Below are 25273 nucleotides of genomic sequence, written 5' to 3'. Positions count from 1 at the left end.
ATTCTTTCAGGAATTCCTCTTCGGATTTCTCCTGGGATTCCTTTTAGAAGTCTTCCTGAGTTTCCCATGGGCATTTCTTCTGGTATTTCTCCAGGAATTCCTTCTGAGGTTTCTCCAAAAATGCCTTCAAGAATTTTTACAGGCATTTCTCCTGGGATTCATCCAAGCCATTCCTCTTGGGAATCCTCCAACAATATCTTCGGAAATCCTTCAGGAATTTCACAAAAATATCACCTTAAAATCCTCCTCTGGGATTCATTCGTGAAATGTTTCTGTGGATCCTCCAGGAATTCTTCCTAGTATCCATACCGGAATTTATTCTTGGATTCCTTCAGCCATTTTCCCAGTGGTTGATCCAGCAATTCCTGCAGTAATTATTCTTTGGATTCCTTTAGGAATTTTCTAAGCCTTCCTCCACGAATTTCTACAGGAATTGCTCCAAGAATTCTTACATGAGTTTCTTCTGGGGTTTCTTCTGCAATTCGCCCTAGAATTCCTCCTAGGATTCCTAGGATTCATCCTAGGATTCCACTTGGAAATCCTCTAGGAATTCAGCTAGGATTCGACTTGGAATTCCTTCATAGATTGCTCCAAAAAGACCTCCCAGTATTCCATCAGGAATTCCTTCAGAGGATCGTCCTGGAATTTCTCTTGACATTCCTCCAGGAATCCTTCTGGGAGTACCTCGTGGGATTGTTCCAGGCATTCCCGCTGGGATTCTTCCAGAAATTCCAGGTATTTCTATTGACATGCCTCCAGGTATTCCTCTTGGCATTCCTCCTGGGTTTCATCTGTGAATCCCTCTTTGGATTCCTCCAGCATATCCTCCTAGGATTCCTCCAGGAAGTCCTTCTAAGATTCTTCCATGAAACCCTGCAGGATTTTCTAGAAATTTCTCCTAGGATTCCTCTAAATTTGGTCGCGGGGCTTCCTATAGGAATTTCTCCTATTATTTCTCTAGGAATTCCTCCTCAGGCTTCTTTAGGTATTCCTCCAAAGTTTTCTCCAGGAATTTCTTTTGCGAATTCTCTAAGCATAACGCAAATTCTTCAGGAATTCTTCCAGAAATTTCACCTTGACTCCTGTAATCTTTCTGGAATTCCTCCTGGAACTCTTCCTTGAATTATAACTGAAATTTATTCTGGGATTTCCGAATCAATTTTTTCAGGGATTTGTTCAGCAATTCCTTCAAAAATTTCTTTTTTGGTTCCACTAGGAATTCCTCCAGTAGCTATTCTTAGGAGAAATCTCAGTAGGAATTCCTGAAGGAAGCTCAAGAGGAATTCCTGAAGGAATCCCAAGAGGAATTTTAGGAGGACTTAAAAATTGGAAGAAATGCCTGGTGGAATCCAAGGAAAAATTCCTAGAAGAATTCTAGAATGATTTTCTGGAAGAATCTTACGAAGAATTTCTGGAAGATCACCAGAAGGCATTCCTGGAGGAACCCCAAGGAAAATCCCTGCAGGAACTCCAGGATGAATTCCTGGAGATATCCCGGGGGGAATTTCTGCAAGAATCCAAGAAGTAATTCCTGGAAAAATCCCAGAAGGAACTCCTGGAGGAATCGCAAGAAAAAAATCATAAAAAAAATCCCAGGAAAAATGCATGGAAGAATCCTATGTAGAATTTCTGAGAGAATCCCAGGAGAAATTTCTGGATGAGTCCTTGAAGAAAATCCTGTAGGAATCCGAGGAATAATTCCTAGAGGAATCCCGGGAGGAAACCCTGGAGGAATCCCAGAAGAAATTCGTGGAGGAATTTGTCAATGAACCACGGATGAAACTGTTGTGGGAATCCGAGGAGGAATTCCTCGAAACATCCCGGAAAGAATTCCTTGAGAATGCTCAGGAGGAATTCCTTGAGAAATTCCAAGAGGAATTCCTGGAGGAACCCCAAGATAAATTCCTGGAGAATCCCCAAGAGAAATTCCTGCAGCAGAAACCCCGGGAGGAATTCCTCGAAAATTACAACTAGAAATTCATGGAAAAACCCTGGAAGGAATTCCTGGAGAATTTGTTGAAGGAATTCCTGGAGGAATCCTAGAAGGAATTTCTGAAAGAAATCTAGTAGAAACCTCCAGTGGAATTTCCACATGAATGCCTGAGAAAATCCCGGGAAGAATTCCTGGTTGTATCGTGGGAGGAATCGAAGGAGTAATTCCTGAAGGGATCCCAGGAAAAATCTTGCGGAAATCCCAGGAGGAATTCCTGGAGCAATCCCAGGAAGAACACATGGAGGAATTTTATGAGGGATTTATCAAGAAAATCCTGGGAGAAATTCCTGGAAGAATCCCAGGCGAAATCTCTCGCGAAATCTCGAGAGAATTTACTTGAGAAATCTCAGGAGTTTCACCGGGAATCCCTGAAAGAGTTTATACTCCCAGGATTTTCTCGATAAGTTTCTCTGGGAATTCCTGTAGTTTTGCCGGGATTTCTACTAGGATTTCCTCCAATAATTCCTCTAGAAGTTCCTCCGAGAATTCCACAAGAAGTTCCTCCAGAAATTCTTCCAGGAATTTCTCTAGAAGTTCTCCCGGGAATTCTTCTAGGAGTGTCTCCGGGAATTCTTCTTGGTGGTCAACCAGCAATTTCTCTAGACGTTCCTCAAAAAAATCCTTAAGAAATATCTCCTGGAATTCCTCTAGGAGTATCTCTCCCGGGAATTCCTCTACAAATTCCTCCAGATTTTTTTTCTAAGAGGTCCTCCTGAAATTCTTCTAGGAGTTCCTACGGGATTTTTTCTTTTAGTTCGTTCGAGAATTCCACGAGTGGATCCTTCGGGAATTCCTCTTGAAGTTCCTTCAGAAACTCATCTTGAAATTCCTTCAGAAATTCCTCTATGAGTAACTCCAGGAATTTCTCCAGGAGTTTCTCCTGGAATACCTTTCAGAAGTCTCTCTGGGAATTCTTCTAGGACTTCCAAGAATTTCACTAAGAGTCCCCCTGGGAGTTTCATTGGGGGTTCCTCTAGGAGGTTCTCCCAGAATTTCTATAAGACTTTCTCCTTGTTCCTCAAGGAGTTTCTTCAGCAATTTCTCTACAGGTGTTTCAAAAACTATTCTATGAGTTTCTTTTTATAGTTCCTGCGGGAATTCCTCTATGCTGTCCTTCGAGACTTCTTCTAGGAGTTACAATTTATTTTTTTTCTTGGAGTTCCTCCGGAAATTGCTCTACGTAGAATTAGCGATACCAGTAGAATTCGTCCAAAATTACCTCCGAAAATTCCTATGGTAGTTCCTTCGGGAATTCCTCAAGGGATTCCCACCGCAAATTCTTCTAATTGTTTCCTTCAGTAATTTATCTTACAATTTCTTCGGAAATTCCTCTGAGAGTTGCTCCAGGGGTTCCTCCAAAAATACCTCTTGGAGTTCCCTTCAGAATTTATCTAGGTGGTCTTCTGGGAATTCCTCTCTAGGAGTTTCATAGGATTTTTTTTCCTAAATTCTCACCGGGAATTCCTCTGGGAGTTCCTTCGGGTATTATTACTTGAATTTCTCAAAAAGTGTCGTAAGCAATTTTCTTCAAATGTCATTTCCTCTTGAAGTTCCTCTAAACATCCTGCAAGAAATTCCGTCGGGAATTTTTATAGTAGTACCTTCAGAAATTTCTCCATAAGTTCCTCCTAGAGTTCCTCTTGAAATTTTTCTTGGAGTTCCTCTGAGAATTCCTTTAGGCTGCCCTCCATGTTTTTCTTTAGGAGTTCTAATTGATTTTTTGTATGTTTCTCCGGGAATTAAACTAAAGTTTCTCTAAGAAATCCTGTCGGAGTATTTTCAAGGAGTTTTCAAAAGTTCCTCCGAAATTGCTCTACCAGTTCTCAAGGAATTTCTTTCTAGCAGATCCTCTGGTGATTCTTCGGGGAGATACCCCGAGAATTTCTGCAGGCGATCCTGATATTCCTCTAGAAGTTTCAATGGAATCTTTTTCTTGGAGATTCTCCATAAATTCCTCGAGTGATTCTTCCGGAGTTTCCCCGGGAGTTGCTCTGGGAGTTTCATTTCTCTTAGAGAAATGGCTGAAAAAACTCCATGAGGAATTTAAGGAGAAACCCCTGGAAGAATTCCGGGAGGAACTCCCAGAGAAATTCCCGGAGGAAGTCCTAGAGGTATACCTGGAGGAACTTCTAGAGCAATTCCCAGAGGAATTCCTAGAGGAGTTTTTGAAGGAACTCCTAAAAGAAACCCCGAAGAGAATTTTAGAAAAAAAAAATCTCTTGGAACTCCTGAAGGAATGCACCTAAAGAATTTACCAAAGGATCTCCAAGAGGCATACCTGGAAGAACTCCTATAAAAGATATATTTGTGGAATTCCTGAAGCATTTCCGAAGACATTCCCGGAGGATTCCCAAGAGGAATGGCTTGGATGAATTTCTGGAGAAATTCTTGAAGGCCTTTTTAGAGAAACCTCAGGAGGAATTCCTAGAGATATACCAGGAGTAATTGCCATAGGAAGCTCAGGAAGATTGACGAAGATGAATTCCAAAAGGAATCCCAGGAGGATTTCTTGGGGGAATCATAGGAGAATTTTCTGGAGAAACTCCAAGAGGAATTCTTGGATTGGGATTCTTCCCAGGAAGAATTGCTGGTAAAATCTCAGAAAAAAAAACCTGTGAGTATCCTAGAAGGAATTCCTGGAGATATTCTTGAAAGAATTCCTAGAGGATTCCTTAGAGTAATATTTGAAGGAATCCGAAGAGAAATTCCTGGAAAAATCCCAGGAAGAATTATTGGTGGAATACCAAAAGGAAGCTATGTAATAATCCTAGGAAGAGCTCCTCTAGGAATCCCGAGGAGGATTTCTTGGAGGAGTCCTAGGAGGAATTCCAAGGAGGATCCAAGGAAGATTTCATGGAGGAATCTGAGGAGAAATTCACGCAGGAATCCCATGAGGAATTCCTGGAGGAATTCCTGGAGGAATCCTTGGAGGAATTCCAGGCAGAATCCCTGGAAGAATCCCAGGAGATTCCTAGAGGAATGCCAAGAGGAATTCCTGGAGGAATGTCAGTAGGAATGCCAGGAAGAAAGAGAGAAATCAATGAAGGAAGTCTAGGTGGAATCCTAGTATGAATGCCTAGAGGATTTTCAAGTGGAATCCTAAGTTGAAATCCCGGAAGAACTCCAGGATAAATTGCCGAAGGAATCTCAGAGGAAACTCCTGTAATAATCTGTGGAGTTTTTCTAGGAGTTTTTCTAGGTGTTTCTCTTCGATGAGTTCCAGCGGGATTTTTTATAGGAGTTCCTCCAGGTATGCCTCTTGGAGATCCTCTTTCTTTAGGTGCATTCCTTCAGGAGTTCCAAGAGATTTTTTTTTCTAAAATTCTCTTCGGGGATTCTTTTGGGAGTTCCTTCAAGAACTCCTCTAGGAATTCCTCTGGGAATTGCTCTAGGAGTTCCTCCAGGTATACCTCTAGGACTTCCTCCTGTAATTTCTCTGGGTGTTCCTCTCGGAATTCTTCCAGGAGTTCCTCCTTAAATTCCTCATGGAGTTTCTTCAGCCATTTCTCTAGGAGAAATGAAACTCCCAGAGCAATTCCCGGGGAAACTCCGGAAGAATCACTCGAGGAATTCATGGAGAAACTCCAAGAAAAAGATCCCATTGAAACTTCTAGAGGAATATCGGGATCGCCTGCAGAAATTCTCGGGGTATCTCCCCGAAGAATCACCGGAGGATCTGCTAGAAAGAAATTCCTTGAGAACTGGTAGAGCAATTTCGGAGGAACTTTTGAAAAGTCCTTGAAAATACTCCGACAGGATTTCTTAGAGAAACTTTAGTTTAATTCCCGGAGAAACATACACACAAAATCTCAAGAAGAACTCCAGGAGGAACTTATAGAGAAATTTTTGAAGGTACTCCTATAAAAATTCCCGACGGGATTTCTTGCAGGATTTTTAGAGGAACTCCAAGAGGAATTTCGGGAGAAACTCATAAAATAATTCCTGGATGACCTTTGAAGAAAATTGCTTACGACACTCTTTGGGATATTCAAGTAATAATACCCGGAGGAACTCCCAGAGGAATTCCCGGTGAGATTTTAGGAAAAAAAAATCCTATGAAACTCCTAGAGAGGAATTCCCAGAAGACCACCTAGATGAATTCTGAAGGGAACTCCAAGAAGTATTTCTGGAGGAACCCCTGGAGCAACTCCCAGAGGAATTCGTGGAGAAATTGTAAGAGAAATTACTGAAGAAAACAATTAGAAGAATTTGCGGTGGAAATCCTGGGTAAATATGCGGAGAAACACCTTGAGGAATTCCCGAAGGAACTTCCATAGGAAATTCGCTAATTCTACGTAGAGCAATTTCCGGAGGAACTCCAAGAAAAAAAAATACATTGTAACTCCTAGAAGAAGTCCCGAACGACAGCATAGAGGAATTCCCGCAGGAACTTTAAAAATAAATTCATAGAATAGTTTTTGAAACACCTGTAGAGAAATTGCTGAAGAAACTCCTTGAGGAACAAGGAGAAAGTCTTATAGAAATTTTTGGAGCACCTCCTAGAGGAACCCCCAATGAAGCTCCCAGGGGGACTCTTAGAGAAATTCTTGGAAGTCCTAGAAGAATTCCCAGAGAGACTTCTAGTTGGTATTCTAGGAGAAACTCCTGGAGAAATTCCTGGAGTTACTCGTAGAGGAATTTCTGAAGGAATTTCAAGATGAGTTTCTGAAGAAATTTCAAGAAGAATTCCCGAAGGATCCACTCGTGGAATTCTTGAACGAACTAAAAGAAAAAATCCCGTAGGAGCTCCTAGAAGAATTTCAGGAGGAACTCTTAGAAAAAAATCTGGAGAAATTTGTAGAGGAATTCTCGGGAGAGATACTCCTAGAGGAATTCCAGGAGATATTTCTTAAAGATTTTTTGGAGGAACGTCTGAAGAAATTGCTGGTTGACGACCAAGAAGAACTCCCGGAGACACTCCTAGAAGAATTCCCGGGAGAACTTCTAGAGAAATTCCTGGAAGAATTTCTGGAGGAACTTCTTGAGGTATTTCTGGAGGAACTTCTAGAGGAATTCTTGAAGGAATTCTAGTAGAAATCCCGGCAAAACTACAGGAATTCTCAGAGATACGAACGTACGAACTCTTAGAAAAAATCCCATTTGAATTTCTAGAAGAATTTCGCTGAGGCCTCCTTATAAATTGCTGGAGGATCCTCTAGAAGAAATCTCGAGAAAACTTTTTGGGGAATTCTTGGAGGACCCCCTAGAAAAAAAAAATCTGATTGAAACTCCTAGAGGAATTTCCGGAGGACTGACTAGGGAAATCTCGAGAAATTCCCTGAAGAACTCCCAGAAAGAAATCTTATAAAAACTCGAAGATCAATTTCCGGAGGAGCTACCTGAAGAATTTATAGAAGAATGTTTAGATAAATTCCTGGAAGAATTCCTAGACGAGATTCTGGTGAACTTTTTGAAGAAGTTCCGGAGGAACTCCTAGAGGAATTTTTGGAGGAAATCCTAGAGGAATCTAGGATCTAGATTCCCGGAGAAACCCATCGAGAAAATACTGGGGTAGGAACTCCTTCAGGAATTCCCGGTTAAACTCCCATAGGCATTTCCTGGAGAACTTCTCGAGAAATTTATGTACGAACACTTAGAAAAAATCACATTTGAAAAATTTCCAAAAGAACTCCTAGCAAAATTCTTGGAGGAACTCCTAGAATAAAATCAAATTGAAACTCCTAGAGGAATTCCCGGAGCAACTCTTAGAAAGAAATCCGATAGGAGCTCGAAGAGTAATTTCCGGATGAACCTATAGAGGAATTTTTGATGGAACTCCCAAGAAAACTCCCGGAAGGACTCCTAGCGAAATTCTTGGAATTCCTAGAGTAATTTTCGGGGAGACTTCTAGAAAAAAAATCCTCTTGGAACTTCTATAGCAATTCCCAGAAGACCACCTAGCGGATTAACCGGAGAAACTCCTCGAGAAATTCCTTGAGGAATCCTCGGAGAATCTCTCAGAGAAATTCTAGAGAAATTCCCGGATGATCTCATAAAAAAATCCAATCGGAACTTCTGAAAGAGTTTCCGGAGAAACTCCTAGAAGAGCTTCTTGAAAAAAATCTGGACGAATTTCTGGTAGAATTCTCCGAGAAACTCCTCGAGGAAATCCAGGAGTAACTCGTGAAAAAAGGCATGTTCAACTTCTAGAGTAATTTCTAGAGGTATTCCTAGAGATATTTCCGGAGAGATTTCTCAAGAAATTCTTGGAGGTACTCCTACAGGAATTAGAGGTATACTACTTAAGAATTGTTTGGAGGAGTTCCTGGAGGAATTGTTGAATGATCACCAAGAGTAATTCCCGAAAAAATTCTTAGGATTCCCGGAAGAACTTGTACAGAAATTCCTGGAGGAACTCCTAGAGTAATTCGTGGAGGAAATCCTAATAGAATTCCCGGCGAGACCATAGGAACTCTTGGAAAAACTTCTAAAGGAAGCCCCGCAGAAACTGCTGGACAAATTACTAAGGGTGGGAACTCGTTCAGGAATTCCCGGAGAAATTCCTATAGGCATATCCGGAAGAACCTCTCGAAGAATTCCAGAACAAACTCTTAGAAAATATGCATTTGAACTTTTCAAAGGTTCCTAGAGAAACTTCTGGAGGAACTCTTAGAGGCAATCTCAAGAGAGCTCTTTGGGGAATTCCTAGAGAAACTCCTAGAAAAAAAAATGCAATTGAAACTCCTAGAGGAACTCGCGGAGGACCGACTAGAGAAATCCCGAGGAATTCTTTGAGGAACTCCTACAAAGAAATCTCATAGGCACTCGAAAAGCAATTTCTGGAAGAACTTCTAGAGGAATTTCCGGAAGAACTCAAGAAGAATTCCTGGAGACACTCGAAAAGGATTTCACGAAGTAACTTCTAGTGAAATCCCTAGAGAAACTTCAAAGAGTTTCCTTTGGCAGTCCTCGAGGAATTCCCGGAGGAACTTATAGAAAAAATCCTACTTCTAGAAGAATTTCTAGAAGAAACTCCTAGACAATCTCCTAGAGGGATTCCTTGAGGATTTTCTACAGGAGATTTGCGAGGAACTTTGGGAAGAATTCTCGGAGGAACTCCCCAAGAATATCCTGGAGAAGCTCGTAGAAAAAAAATCTTTTGAACTTCTAGAAATTTTCTGGAATTTCTTGGTTGGGCTCCAAAAGGTATTTCTGGAGACACTTCCCAAGGTATTTCCAGAGGAACTCGTAGAGGTAGTCCTAGAGGATTTTTTGGAGGAACAACTTGAGGATTTCCGGGAGGAACTTCTCAAGAAATCTCCTGAAGACTGCCTTGAAGGACACCTTGAGGAATTCGTGGAGGACCTCCTAGAGAAATTTCTGGAGGTACTTCAAGAGGAATTCCTAGAGAAATTCTCGAAGGAAATCCATTGAATTTCTAGATGAATTTCCGGATGATAAAAAAATATTCACCGATCCACCCAAAATCATCGGGTATAGGGTCTGGGACCATTTGGGCAGGAGCACCTATTTTGGGCACTTGGTGCTATAACTCAGTTAAATTCAAACCGATTGACCTGAATTTTTGAACATGGCTAGATACTGTGCTTATCTGATCGTGTTTCAAAAATCAAGGCAATCGGTTCAAAATTGACTGAGTTGTAGCAGCAAGTGCCCAAAATAGGTGCTCCTGCCCAAATGGTCCCAGACCCTACCATATATGATTTCTATGAAATTCGTAGCTCTCCTATGAGTCGACGCTTACAGCCGACTAGAGTTTCGAGCAGTTTTATTTTCTCTGTATGTTTGAATGAAATATGTTAAATAAATTTGAATCTATAAAATGTTTCTGTTTTGTTTAAGTTTTGAGAAGATTTAGTTTATTTTCTCTTAGTTTTCCATGTAAACCTTGAATTGCAATCAATGCAATGCAATGAATGCAAATCAATGCATTTGCTGCTACATAAAATCATTGATTGAGTATTCGAGCAACTTGCTCGAACTGCACGAAATCATTTTCATAGCAACTATTTCGCAGCTACCAAACGCACCTGCCCTGCCAGGACGGCGTTTGTTTATACCGTGCTCTATTGTTCTCCCATCTGCGGGCATCCATCCACAGCCTTCAGCCGGGAGAGTTTTTTTTCTCTTCTGCTTTGTTGGTATCGACTGAAATGAGAAAATTGAGGTCGGTGTGGATCACCGTTTTGGTGGTTGCCAATAATGATTTGAGATCTATCTTTAGATACAAGAGGTTTGATAAGTCTAACCATTTATGATTCCATGCTGTGATAGTATTTAGTTTCAATATAAATGAAAACACAATGAAATGCTCGATGAAACAATAGTGGAAATCTTCTCCGACGTCAAGCATAATAAGAAGTAACTCTGCTTGTTATATATAATTCGCCATGCATTTTATTGCTGTATCAATACAATACACTTCATTCCTTGCTTGGCGCTTCTACGAGTCGGTCGACAAGTTTCCCGGTCTCATCGCACGGCACTTTTGCAGTGATTAATTTCGATCTTTTCCCCACCAACCGTGTGGGTTTTTTGGTCCGGTTATTAAGCAGTGTTTCAGTAGTGCAAATTGTGCTTAGGCGATTGCGCTTGCGAAGGAAGCGAGCTAAATATTTAGCATCGTGCCACAGTGATTAAAAGATCGCCATCAGTATAAACGGCGTTCTATTTTGTTCGCATCAAAAGCATTCAAGCAGAAGTCAACCCGTTTTGGCTTCTACCTACATACAGTGCGGACGGTCTGCTGCTACAGTCAACACGAACAATAAAGGATAAGTAGCAATCTTTCCATTATCTCCACACCCCTTTGAATTGCCTTTGCGTTTCGAACCGAGTTTTGATTTCAAGGTTGTTGTTCATTTCGGTTCTGTCTCTCTCCCAATAGGGTGAACCAAAAAGTGTACTCTAATAAATCCACGGTTTTTTTATATTATTTTTTTTTTCTTCGGTGGCGTATAGAGTGTGAGTCCAAATAAAGATCACTCTTGGACCGTTGTTGTTATTGCTTGTATTTTCCCTTTGTAAATCAAATTGAACTTCCGCGGTTGAATTATTTTACCGCATGGACGAATCTAATGGAGGCGAAACGCCTCCCAATGATATCATTGCTCGTACGAGGTTTTATCAGCCATCTTCGCCTGGGCCTTGGGTTGTCTATTTCCGGCGCAAATGCAAACCATTGAATATGCTTTCGATTTCTCGAGAGCTGACGCGTAAGTATCCTGGGACCGTTATTCACCAAGTGAAAGCATCCAAGCTGCGTGTTACCGCACCTAGCTACAAAGCAGCAAATGAAATTGCTCAACACGAAGCGTTTACTGTTGAATACGCCGTCTATGTGCCAGCACGAGAAGTGGAGGTGGAGGGGAAGATCCTCGACGAAATGCTGACATGTGAGGACATCAAGACCGGCTTTGGTCGATTCAAAAATAGGTCAATTCCTGATGTGGCTATCCTAGACTGTAAACGCTTATCTACGGTTTCCATGGAAGGAAATAACAAGGTGTACTCGCCTTCAGCGTTTTTTCGAGTGACTTTTCCAGGTTCCGTCCTCCCGGAATTTGTTGTAATCGATGGTGGTTTTTACCCAGTGCGTCTTTTTAGGCCGAAGGTTTTTAATTGTACCAAATGCAAGCAGTTTGGTCACAGTGATAGTTTTTGCGACAACAAGCCCCGTTGTGGCAAATGCAACCAAGCTCATTTGGAGGACTCTTGCACACAGGAAGCGGAAAAATGCAGCTACTGTGGCGGAGATCCGCACGACTTGCACGTTTGCCCAGCTTACAAAAGGCGCACTCGAAATGAGAGTCGCTCTATCATTAGGCGCTCCAAACAGACCTATGCGGAGATGGTGAAATCTTTTAAAACACCAGATTCCGTGTCTGAATCAGCTGTCCCAGTTGGAAATCCCTTTCAAGAGTTGTCTTCTGATGATCAGGACGATGACGAAACTCATGAGGGTGGATCTTCTTCGGAGGTACACGCACCTGGAAAAAGGAAGTCATCATCTTCCCCAGGACTGCGCCGAAAGGTCTTTTTAAAATCTACCCTCAAAAGTTTGCCTAATACGAAAGGAGGCGGAGTAAATTTGAAAATTCCGAAGAAACAGGTCCCTGATTGCTCAGTTCCATGCTGTAGTAAAGACCTAGTGACCCCGCCTCCAACTGTTAAATACACTTCAAAAAGAAGCCTTCAACAAGGTAGCAAGAAAAAAGCTACAAAAGCTCCTCGAACTCCAACTAAACCCTCCAAGCCCAAACGAGGACTGCTTACTTTCAGGGCTCTTGTGGATCGCTTATATGATGCCCTCGGTCTTTCTGACTCCTTCAGAGGCATACTTGACATTTTTCTCCCAGCAGTAGAAGAGTATCTTCGGAATCTGACTATTTCATGGCCCCTCCTTGCTGCGATCATATCTTTCGATGGATAATTTATCAAGTGAGGTTCAAGATATGATCACTGTGCTACAGTGGAACTGTCATAGTTTAAAACCTAAATTAGACCTGTTTAAATATTTGATTCACAGCTCTGATTGTGATATATTTGCACTTTGTGAAACATGGCTTTCTTCTGAAGATGAACTCAACTTCCACGATTTTAACATTATACGCCAGGATCGAGATGACCATTATGGGGGAGTACTCTTGGGGATCAAAAAAGGCTACTCATTTTATAGCATTCCAATCCCGACTCAACCTGGAGTAGAAATTGTCGCTTGCCAAATAAACGTAAAAGGTAAAGATCTTTGCGTAGCTTCCGTTTACATTCCTCCAAGAATTTCAATTAGCCGCCGTCATCTTTGGAATGCAGTTTCTGCACTATCACATCCAGTTCTAATTCTGGGTGATATGAATTCACGTGGTACTGGGTGGGGCGAGCCATATGACGATCGCAGAGCGGCTATTTTCTATGATTTGTGCGACGATTTCACTTTGAACGTTTTGAATACAGGTGAAGTGACACGCATTGCATCCGACGGTAGAGAAAGTCGGCTTGACCTTTCTTTGGGATCAAGTTCACTATCATTCGATTGCTCGTGGAAGGTGATCGAAGATCCTCATGGTAGTGATCACTTGCCCATTATAACCACCATAAAACATAATTGCGAAAGGTCAGACGAGCCAATTCAGGTTCCTTTTGACCTCACTAGGAATATCGATTGGCAAAAGTATGCAGAAGCGGTATCTTTTGGAGTTGAATCATCCAATCCTCTCCCACCTTTGGATGAGTATCGATTCCTGTCTGAACTGATTTACAGAAGTGCATTAGAATCACAAAAACGACGCGTTCCAAGTGCAACCTTCAAAAGAAGACCAGCCACACTTGGCTGGGATGATGATTGCACTCAATTGTATCTTAAAAAATCTGATGCCTTCAAAGCTTTTCGTAGGCATGGCACCTCGGATCTTTATCAAGAATACGAAAAACTTGAAAGACAACTGAGGAACTTGCTAAAAGCGAAAAAGCGTAGTTATTGGCGACACTTCATTGAGGGTCTCTCAAGAGAAACTTCGATGACAACGCTTTGGAGAGTGGCTCGCAACATGCGAAACCGCTCATCTTCTAATGAGAGTGACGAATACTCCAACCGTTGGATATTCAGTTTCGCGAAAAAAGTCTGCCCAGACTCAGTCCCAGCACGACCAATTTCTTGGGAATCAATCTCAAGAGACGGTTCTCTGGACAGACCATTCTCAATGCTGGAATTTTCTATAGCTCTTCTTTCATCAAACAATTCTTCTCCGGGACGCGATATGATAAAGTTCAATCTTCTTAAGAATCTCCCAGATATCGCAAAAAGACGATTACTAGACCTGTTCAACTCATTCATGGAGGACAACATCGTTCCGCATGAATGGAGACAGGTCAAAGTAATAGCTATTCAAAAGCCTGGTAAACCAGCGTCTGATCATAATTCATACCGCCCAATTGCTATGTTATCATGTTTAAGGAAATTGTTGGAAAAAATGATCCTATCGCGACTCGACCATTGGGTTGAATCGAATAACTTGCTTTCAAATACACAATTCGGGTTCCGCAAGGGCAAAGGAACAAACGATTGTCTAGCGTTGCTTTCAACAGATATTCAACTGGCCTTTGCGGAAAAGGAGCAATTGGCTTCAGTTTTCTTGGATATTAAGGGCGCTTTTGATTCAGTTTCCATAGAAATATTGTCAGAAAAACTGCACAATAGTGGACTACCCGGACTTTTAAACAATTTCTTGTATAATTTGTTGTCAGAAAAACATATGAGCTTCAATCTCGGACAACTGACAACTTCCAGAATTAGTTACATGGGCCTACCCCAAGGCTCATGTTTAAGTCCCTTGCTTTATAATTTTTACGTGAAAGACATTGATAGCTGTCTGGAAGGACAATGCACGCTAAGACAACTTGCAGATGATGCTGTGGTTTCTCTAAAAGGCCCACATGCAGAAATGTTGCAAAGACCATTGCAAAGCTCCTTAAACAATCTGTCCATTTGGGCAAGAGATTTGGGGATCGAGTTTGCTCCGCAAAAAACTCAATTGGTTGTGTTTTCCAGAAAGCGGAACCCAGCCCAACTGAAACTCAATCTTTTGGGAATAGAAATCGACCAATCTTTGACTTCGAAATACCTTGGGGTCTGGTTTGATTCAAAAGGCACTTGGGGTACCCAAACTAAGTATTTGGTGCAAAAATGTCAGCAAAGGATCAATTTTCTACGCACAATTACCGGAACATGGTGGGGTGCTCACCCGGAAGACCTCATAAAACTTTACAAAACGACTATTCTCTCGGTTCTCGAGTATGGCTCTTTCTGTTTCCACTCAGCAGCAAACTGCCACCTAATAAAATTGGAACGAATTCAATATCGTTGTCTGCGCATTGCCCTCGGCTGCATGCACTCAACGCATAATGCGAGCCTAGAGGTCCTGGCAGGGGTGAAACCTCTCCAGAACCGCTTCTGGGAGCTCTCGCTAAGGTTACTTATCAAGTGTGGAGTGAGCAACACACTTGTTATCGAAAACTTCGAAGAAATGCTCAATCTGAACACTCAGTCAAAATTCATGAGAATCTATCTTTTCTACATGTCATCTGATATAAGCCTCGCAGGTTATAATCCTCCTCGTGTACACTTCACCAATGACAGTTCCTCTGTTAAATACGATCTGTCCATGAAAGAAGCTATTCTTGGAATACCAGATCAACTTCGGTGTATATCTATTCCTCGCATTTTTAATGAAAAGTACCAAAATGTCAATTCCTGCAAGAGATTTTTCACAGATGGGTCTCGCATTAATGGATCCACTGGCTTCGGTGTCTTCAACGAAAACTCCACTGCCTTCCGTAAACTTCAGGAACCTTGTTCGGTTTATGTTGCTGAGCTGGCAGCAATCAACTTCGCTTTGGGGATGATTTCCAACATGCCCGTAGACCATTTCTTCATCTTCTCGGATAGCCTTAGTTCGATTGAGGCACTCCGGTCGATGAAACCTGTAAAACATCCATCTTACTTTCTTACAAAAATAAGGGAGCAGATGGGTGCACTGGTCGAAAGATCCTACAAGATTACCTTTGTATGGGTCCCCTCACATTGCTTAATTTATGGCAATGAGAAGGCGGACTCTCTCGCAAAGGTGGGCGCTCAGGAAGGCGAGATCTATGATAGAAGAATCGCACATGATGAATTTTTCCAATTTGTTCGTCAGAGTTGTCTTCAAAGTTGGCAAAATGATTGGCGAGATGGCCAGCTGGGACGGTGGTTACATTCCATTATTCCTAATGTTTCTTTGCGAGCGTGGTGGCATGGTTTGGATGTAAGTCGAAATTTCATTCGTGTGATGTCAAGACTTATGTCCAACCATTACTCGCTAGACGCGCATTTACACAGGATAAACCTCGCGTTGAGCAATGTTTGTACTAAGTGCGGTTCCGGTTATGACGACATCGACCACGTAGTTTGGCAATGCCCGGATAATGACGCCTCCAGAGCGCTACTATTGGATACCCTTGAGGCCCGAGGTAGACAACCCTTTGCTCCAGTAAGAGATGTGTTGGGAACCCGCGATCTAATCTATATGCGGTCCATTTATGAGTTTCTTCGCATGTGTTGTATAAAGGTTTAATCTCCCTGTGTTTTTTTTTTCGCTTCAGTTTTTTTTTCTCTGTGTTTTGTCCTTTTGTGTTTTGTTCCTGGCCATCCGGCAGATGAGAATCCGTGACAAGCCCATGCCACCACCAGAGGCGATACCGAAACCAACAAACTAAGATACCTCCCGGATGTGCTACAACGAACCCTGAAACCTTATCCTCACCATGCCTTTCCTCAAAATGATGTGACCCGCTAACCTCGAGCAGCCACGAGTACCCTGGCCTCCTCCCAGTACTAACATACTTAAGAAAGCAATAAGTTGTATGTAATTATATACAAAAAATGAATTTCGGCTCCGTGAAGCGTTACACGCGATTGAGCCATAAATAAACGAACTAGATAAAAAAAAAAAAAATACAATACACTTATTCTTGTTCTATTTCTTCGTAACTCCCGTCTTTTGGACTCAACCTGCTACTTAGCTTATAATTATAAAGCAAATAGCTAAGTGGTTTCTATGATCAATGAATCATTTTCGCATTCTTATATCGTATATGCATGCTAAGATACCCATAGCCTTGGATAACAACGATAATTTTTGTAAAGTTTATGTACTGATCAAGAAACGAGCTCAGACACCATCAGTATATTCTTGATGAATACCCGACCTTTTACTGAGCCAGTTATATTCACATCTTTCATTATTATATTTGTTTACATTATTTTCTTTCTCTGCAAATCTTCTACCATATCCATGTTATAACTTTTGTCACTGAGGACAAAATGAAAACCAGAATGTTGATACAAAACCATCTTGTACAACTTTGGCTATACTGAACCATAAACTCATTTCAAAATAATCCTGGCCACACTGCCAACCCCGAACGAGTGGGACAAGCTGCCTCTCCGAGAGAGCTAAAACGTGCTTTTTCAACGGCAGCACGTGGTAATTTCAAATTTTCAACGGACGAGCTTGACCTCAGACCTTAATGATGGCTCAGATGCCGAGGTTATGTAAACGTATAGGCAGAGCTGAAACCTCAAACTTCACAGTTGACTGCTCAAACCTCAAACCTCACAGTTGACTGCTTGACCACCTTCACTAGCCGATCATTATCGAGACATTGTCTTTATTGTATAATCATTGGCTATACGATTCATGTAAAATTTGACAAAAAAAAGTGCAAGCAAGTGAAATTTCCCATAATAAACCCATTCAAATTACAACTGTGTTACAGAGCGCGAGGGCTCAACCAATTGCATCGAAATTGTGCGCAGTAATTTTAGACGCAAAAGGAGATTGAGGCTATAAAATTTAAATTTTCCCATACAACTTTGATCCATCCTACTGTATAAACGCCTCAGGAATCTAAAATGGTGTAATTTGACAAGATCGCTTAAATTTTTATCAAGATTTTGTTCTTTTACGCATATTAAGCACTTGCATCGATTTTGTTCACCTTCGTAATCAGGTTCCGATCCTGATTCTGCAACACTGCTGGTATCTTAGGTGTGGTCAGAGACTATTTTCTTCCTGCCCGTTTACCTGGTTATCGAACATTTTTGATGATTGGATGTTTCGCATGCATGGATTTGGTTCACTTTTTGAATTGGCCACTTCCGACGGGATACCTAGAACCGGTTCCGGAACACAATCTGTTCAAATATGTTATTTGTGGATTGATTGGTAATTATCGGTGACAAATATCGGAAACAGCTTGTTTAGCGTGACGCGTTTCGACCTACTATTCTTCGGATAGCTGGATGCATCCCTTTATCTTCGTCAGTTTAATATATAATCGGTTCAGATATGGTCTGAAACTATTTTCCTGTTTACCGTTCATCTTATTATTGATTAAGCCGCTATTTCGTGTGTCACATGCATAGTGGCGATTAAGTGGCCACGGGGACAACATTCTGGTAGCTTGGCTGTCGTGGGGTTGATATACTGGGTTGGATCCGGGCCCGCGGATGGAAAAGGGTTCTGGCAAAGTTTGGTACAGGTGGAGGCCTCATTTTGGCTAGGCCTTCAGTGTTCTATTTGATAGACCTTACTCTTCAGGAGGTCAAATCACAGTGCACGCATTACAAGTTCTTGATACTTGCGAAGCTGTTGGAAATGTGGTGGCGAGGTGGGAGACCCTGCCCTGTGGTAAAACCACTCGGGAATCTGGCAAAGCCTCTGTACGCTACCGTGTGTCCTGCTTGAAGACGCGTTTTGACCTACTATTCTTTGGTCATCATCAGACGCATTCAGCTGGATGCATCCCTTTATCTTCGTCAGTTTAATATATAAGCGGTTCAGATATGATCTGAAACTATTCTCCTGTTTACCGTTCATCTGATTATTGATAAAGCCGCTATTTGATGTGTCGCATGCAAGCCCGTGCACAAGGGGGGGGGGGTGTTTGGGTATTAACGCCCCCCCCTCATTACCGACGCTCCATATACTAGGCGCCCCTCCACTTTTTTCCGAGGTTTGGGAAAGCCCCCCCCCCTTGGCGCCACTCCTGTGCACGAGCCTGGTCGCATGCATAGGTTTGGTTCACTTTTTTAATTGGTCACTTCCGATGAGATACCTGGAACCGGTTCCGGAACACAACCGGTTCAGATACGGTATGAAACTGTTTTCCTGTTTACCGTTCATCTGGTTATCGAAAAAGCCGCTATTTGATGTGTCGCATGCCTGAATTGGTTCACTTTTTTAATTGGCCACTTCCAGCGGGACATGCGGAACCGGTTCCGGAACACTACCGGTTCAGATATGGTCTGAAACTATTTTCCTACTTACCGTTCATCTGGTTATTGATAAAGTCGCTATTTGGTGTGTTGCATGCATGCGTTTGGTTCAGTTTTTTAATTGGTCACTTCCGATGGGGTACCTGGAACCGGTTCCGGAGCACTACCGGTTCAAATATAGTCTGAGACTATTTTCCTGCTTACCGTTCATCTGGTTATTTAAAAAGCCGCTATTTGATGTGTCGCATGCCTGGGTTTGGTTCACTTTTTTGATTGGTGACTTCCAGCGGGACACCTGGAACCGGTTCCAGAACATAACCGGTTCAGATATTGTCCGAAACTATTTTTCTGCTTACCTTTCATCTGGTTATCGAAAAAGCCGCTATTTGATGTGTCGCATGCATAGGTTTGATTTTCTTTTATATTTGGCCACTTCCGGTGGGACACCCGGAATCGGTTCCGGAACGCTACCGGTTCAAATATAGTCTGCGACTATTCTCCTACTCCCCGTTCATCAGATAATCGAAAATGCCGTGGTTTGATGGGTCGCATGCATGGGTTTGTTGCATTTTCATATCTGGCCCCCTCCTGGGGTACCGGTCTGTAACACCTAAATGGCCATAACTCCGGAACGGCTGGACCGATCCGAACCATTTTCAATAGGAAACAATGGCACCAGATGCCGCGTCGAATGAACCATCGGTCGTTGAAATCGGTTCATATTTACTATCTAAAAATGAGGTGACCTTTTTTGTACACATACACACACACACACATACATACACACACACACATACATACACACAGACATCATCTCAACTCGTCGAGCTGAGTCGATTGGTATATGACACTTGACCCCTCCGGGGGCTCTATCAAATTTTCGTTTTTGGAGTGAACATATAGCCTTTCGGTACACCTTGGTGTACGAGAAAGGCAAAAAGGATGATGGATAGGTTCCAAAATCATAGAAATGGGCTCTGATATCACGTATTTTATTTTCTTATGATTTTAGCTTGCATCGTTTTATTAATCTAATTAAAAGCATTTGGGATCGAGGAATCATAAAAGTAATTCTTAATTCCATGAATATTATGCATGGTTCCATTTCCTTCAACCATGATTTTATGAATTTGACTGAGAAGCATATAGGTCCGACGATGACGGAATCATAAAAGTAATTCTTAATTCCATGAATTCTATGCATGGTTCCATCTCCCTCAACCATGATTTTATGAATTTGACTGAGAAACATTGAGGTCCGACGACGACGGAATCATAAAAGTAATTCTCAATTCCATGAATTCTATGCATGGTTCCATCTCCCACAACCATGATTTTATGAATTTGACTGAGAAGCATATAGGTCCGACGACGACGGAATCATAAAAGTATTTTTTGATTCCATGAATTCTATGCATGGTTCCATCTCCCTCAACCATGATTTTATGAATTTGACTGAGAAACATTGAGGTCCGACGACGACGGAATCATAAAAGTAATTCTCAATTCCATGAATTCTATGCATGGTTCCATCTCCCACAACCATGATTTTATGAATTTGACTGAGAAGCATATAGGTCCGACGACGACGGAATCATAAAAGTATTTTTTGATTCCATGAATTCTATGCATGGTTCTACCTCACCCAACCATAATTTTATGAATGTGGTGGTAAAGCATCAGGATCTGCATCCAGGTTTATGAAAATTATTCTTGGCTTCATGAATGCTACTCATGATCCCAGCTAATTTAATCATAGCTTCATGATTATATTTTCCATTTTTGGTCGTCGAAAGCCAAAACAATAACGGGTGCATAGCGTTATGGTGAAATCATTCATAAAATCATAAAATTTAATCATGGTGTATATTTATAACATAAAATCATAAAAATATCGGGAAACTATGAGTCATATTCATGGTCTTGGGAATGGATTTTTTTCCGTGTATACACACACACGCACACACATACACACTAGGTTGTCCCAAAATTTGCACATGGTCGAAAAGCTTGGGGGCTCACCCTGCAAATGATAGCTAAGGGTGTTAGAAACAAACTTTTGTATGACGGCAACTTTCAAAAATGACGTTTAGAGGTCGCCCTGGCGAGATTTTTGAAAAATGGCCATTTTTCGTAATAAATTTCATACAAATATTTTTTACTGTACAAAAATTGGCAAAACCCACTATTTTTATATTTTTTACATCTTGATATGGATCCAAACTTCATGGGAAAAATAATTAACGACATGTTTTGCAGGTAACTTTTTGATACTGAATTTTTGAATTGACTAAAATTTGTCATTTTTTGATATACTTTGCATTTTACCCATCATAAAAAGTATCTGAACCTAATGCTAATTTAAAACAATTTCCATAAAAAGATAGGAAATTTTATGAGGAAAAACTTTGCCGAAGACAGCATGGCGTTTTTTCTATCCGTTTTAGAGTTATTCACGATTTACTATTTGGTGAAATCTGGATTTTTCGTTATTAAAAAAAATCACAAAAGAACTGCCTAAAAACACATATAAAGTAAAAAATTACGCATGCTCAACAAGTTTTTATCTTGATTGTGTTTAGGAATTATGATAGCATCATTCATTGAATTTTTCTTTCCGTTGACAAATCCATTTTCTTTGATCTAGAAAGGCGCATACTAGCGAGAAACTTTATCATTAGGTACCATTTTGAGATGCCTTAGTAGGCCATGGCATTTTTAACGGTTATCGTTATGTATTATACGAACATAAGACACAATCAAACGCACGGCACATTTTCTACATCATTTAGAAGGTGATACATTCCGGAAAACATGCTGATTTTGTTTTTCAATGATGTTGTTCAAATCATTCAAAGACATGAATAAAACGTTCTAGTAGTCCCTATTATTTTGATCAACAGATAGGACGATAAAAATGACGTCACTTGTTTACGTCCAAAACTGTTGTTTACCAATAATAGCCTACCTTGTCTTTTTGTATGCCGTGTACGTATTATGGTCATCAAATTGTTCTAACCTTGGATAACATTACGTTAACTCACTGGTTCATCTCATCCCACCCGTTTCAATTTGCCTCGGTGTATCTTATTTTCGGTGTTGATAAGATAATTCACATCAGTAGATGTTAAAAAAAGACATGGGCTGCTTTTCAGAATGTCTCGAATTGGAACTTAGTATCTAAAAATTGGTATTCTTACGTAAGATGTTCGTAATCGCGATTTGAATTTGGCATGGATCAACGTATTCGCCTTTATTCACTTTGCCACTGTTTCCTGGGCTGTTTCACTGGTCCAGGACTCATACATCTTCATGTAGAAAAATATTTGAGAATATCGACAGGAAAGTAAGATAAACGCGAAAATATGGCTCAACATTTTGTAGAGAATATCTTTAAAAAATCAATAGGCTGTACGAAGCTTGTCACGAGGCTTGTCAAGAGAACTAGCTATTTAAGACATCCATATGAAGGGATTGAATAACAAAAAATAAAAATCAGATAATGATGTCACCATAATTCCATAACACAATCAATACAAAAACTTGTTGAGCCTATGTGATTTTTTTACTTTGTATGTGTTTTTGGGAAGTTCTTATGTGAGATTTTTAGAAAAATACCTAAAAATCCAAATTTCACCAAATAGTAAATTGTGAATAACTCTAAAACGGATAGAAAAAACGCCATGCTGTCTTCGGCAAAGTTTTTCCTCATAAAATTTCCTATCTTTTTATGGAAATTGTTTTAAATTAGCATTAGGTTCAGATACTTTTTATGATGGGTAAAATGCAAAGTATATCAAAAAATGACAAATTTTAATCAATTCAAAAATTCAGTATCAAAAAGTTACCTGCAAAACATGTCGTTAATTATTTTTCCCATGAAGTTTGGATCCATATCAAGATGTAAAAAATATAAAAATAGTGGGTTTTCCCAATTGTTGTACAGTAAAAAATATTTGTATGAAATTTATTACGAAAAATGACCATTTTTCAAAAATCTCGCCAGGGCGACTTCTAAACGTCATTTTTGAAAGTTGCCGTCATACAAAAGTTTGTTTCAAACACCCTTAGCTATCATTTGCAGGGTGAGCCCCCAAGTTTTTTGACCATGTGCAATTTTGGGACAACCTAATACACACACATACACACACACGGACAGCACCTCAATTCGTCGAGCTGAGTTGATTGGTATATATGACTCGACCTTCCGGGGCTTCTATCAAAAAGTCATTTTTGGAGTGAACATATAGCCTTTATACACTTAGTGTACGAGAAAGGCAAACATATAATCAATCATAGCGTTTATGATTGAACATTGCAAAACAGAGACCATCTATGCAGTTTGACGATAACGCTCTGCTTTCTTCTTCTTCTTTTTCTTCTTCATGGCACTGGGACTTGGCCTGCCTCGCTTCAACATAGTGTTCATTGGAGCACTTCCACAGTTATTAATTGAAGGGCATTATTTGCCTGCCATTGCATGAATTTGTATATTGTGAGGCAAGCACAATGATACACTATGCCCAGGGATTCGAGCCTTAACCACTAGGCTAACTGGAGACCCCGCTCTGCTTTATTTTTGTTGAATGACCGGTGCGAACATGGGTGGAAAGCGTCATTAGTTTTTCTAACAGTTTTCATTCTATTACAAAACCCCATGAGCTCAGATTATTTTACAGAATAAGATTTGCAATGACAGCATAGAATCAAACACAATATTGCGGCGATTCACCAAAGTGCAAAAAAAAACGATGGTACGGATGGCATAGAGACCAGTGCTGAAAATGTCATTTTGACATATCAAAATTCAACCATATCCAGCTCATTTTAGCTGAACTTGAGAATATGATAAATGAAAAATTTGAGCGGCTAGACCAGTTCTAAAAGAAAGTCACGGAAACTCGTTGTGTTTTAATATTTAAGGCAAATGTCACGAACTACATACCTTCCAAAAATACCAATTGATATTCACCATCATTGGCATTTTTTCGAAGATAGTCCGTGACATTTATCTTAAGTATTCGAAAAAGATCGTTTTTTTTCGTGACTTTCTTGTAGAGTTGGTCTAGCCGCACAAGTTTTTCATATACCATATTATGAGGTTGAGCTTCTAAAATGAGCTGGATGTGGTTGAATTTTGATATGTCAAAATGACATTAGAGGCCACCGGTGCGCAAAGGCGCCTGATCATTATATAGCGCATTTAGTTCACCACTGGAATATCGCACTAGTTTTCACGAGTGCGGAAACGCTAATAAAAGTGCGCGATAGCATCAAATCAACTAGGTGTCTTCAGAGCACTTGTTCACCATAGATTGAAGAAATAGTGCGCCGAAGACATCAACCTGATTTGATGCAATCGCGCACTTTTATTCACGTTTTCGCACTTATGAAGTCGCAGTTCGCAGTCCAGTGGTGAACTAAATGCGGTATATTACTGACATGGTAACGAACGACCGGTGCGAAAATGGGTGAATAACGGAATTAAAATTCTTTATCGACGAGCTGTTGCGTGTGTAATATGGAGCCCACGAGTGGGCTTAGTCTAAGGAGTCCTTATTAAGGACCATCTCACTCTGGATGAGGTTACTAAGTTTGTCAACACACAGTTTCAAGTAGGACGTATGGTTTGTGTGAGTACTTTTGCGAATCGATTCCGAATGAAATCAACAACATGCACACTGCACAGTGTGCAAAGAGATTCTGGGTATGAGTGCTCTCGTTGTGGCCGCTGCGGACACAATGGCATGGATCGCATTTGCCTGGCGAGAATGGTTGCTCTGTCTGCAAGCCTATACATTTGTGGTTCGTTTTCGGAAGGGTTCTGAAAATGTTGCACTTGCATACAGTCTGTCGCGGTTACCAGAGCTCACAGGAGATCATGATTTTGATGGTGACAACCAGTTCCTGGCAATGGAATCTGTGGTGATCGATATCAGCGAGTTGGAAAAGGCTTCTAAAGTTGATTTGAAACTTCTGCCTGTTCAGGATTATGTACGCTTTGGTAAATGGTCTACCGAGGTTAAACCGTTCAAACCATTCTTTTCGGAAACAAAACTTAACAAACAATTATCTTCGCTACAAGGAGGTCGAAAGATCGAAATTTTGAAGCAAATCAAGAGACGACAACCAGACTATATGACATTTTCACACGGTTGAGATTTCCTGCTACAAATCACTTTGGATAATGCGCGGCAATTCGTTAGTGCAAAATTTGAGACCTACTGCAAAGAGCACGGTATTCGTCAGAATTATTCCACTCCATATTGACCTCAAGAAAAATTACCTGATGGCTTACACAGAAAAAAACTGAAAACTACACGTAACGAAAATATTGGAACGTTGAAATTTCCAATTTATTCCATTCGATTTTTCAAAAAAGAAATTGTTGCACCCAAGGTTGTAAGCAAGCTTCCTGCAATTTTACAATCCGATAGAGAATTGTGTTGAAAGCGATGGAGGTCATTTTGTTACAGCGAACTCGATGTAACGATTTTGAACTG

At 40.8% G+C, this 25273-nt stretch overlaps 1 protein-coding gene across 1 annotated transcript; it reads left to right on the top strand.

The window, feature by feature from the left end:
* The first annotated feature begins 10373 nt into the window (after nucleotides 1-10373).
* On the top strand, nucleotides 10374-16447 carry LOC134289515 (uncharacterized). The gene has a single exon (XM_062855400.1). The coding sequence runs from the start codon at nucleotides 11019-11021 to the stop codon at nucleotides 12384-12386; it is 1368 nt and encodes a 455-aa protein (XP_062711384.1). The 5' UTR covers nucleotides 10374-11018; the 3' UTR covers nucleotides 12387-16447.
* The last annotated feature ends 8826 nt before the right edge of the window (nucleotides 16448-25273 follow it).

The sequence above is a fragment of the Aedes albopictus genome, chromosome 3 (genome assembly GCF_035046485.1).
Source record: "Aedes albopictus strain Foshan chromosome 3, AalbF5, whole genome shotgun sequence".
In the NCBI taxonomy this organism is placed as follows: Eukaryota; Metazoa; Arthropoda; class Insecta; order Diptera; family Culicidae; genus Aedes; species Aedes albopictus.
Note: the sequence above shows the minus strand (reverse complement) of the source record. Positions and strands in the feature narration are given on the sequence as shown.

What these genes read in the sequence shown, in the direction of transcription:
- LOC134289515 (XM_062855400.1), top strand. Translation starts at nt 11,019, where the DNA reads ATGGACGAATCTAATGGAGGCGAAACGCCTCCCAATGATATCATTGCT.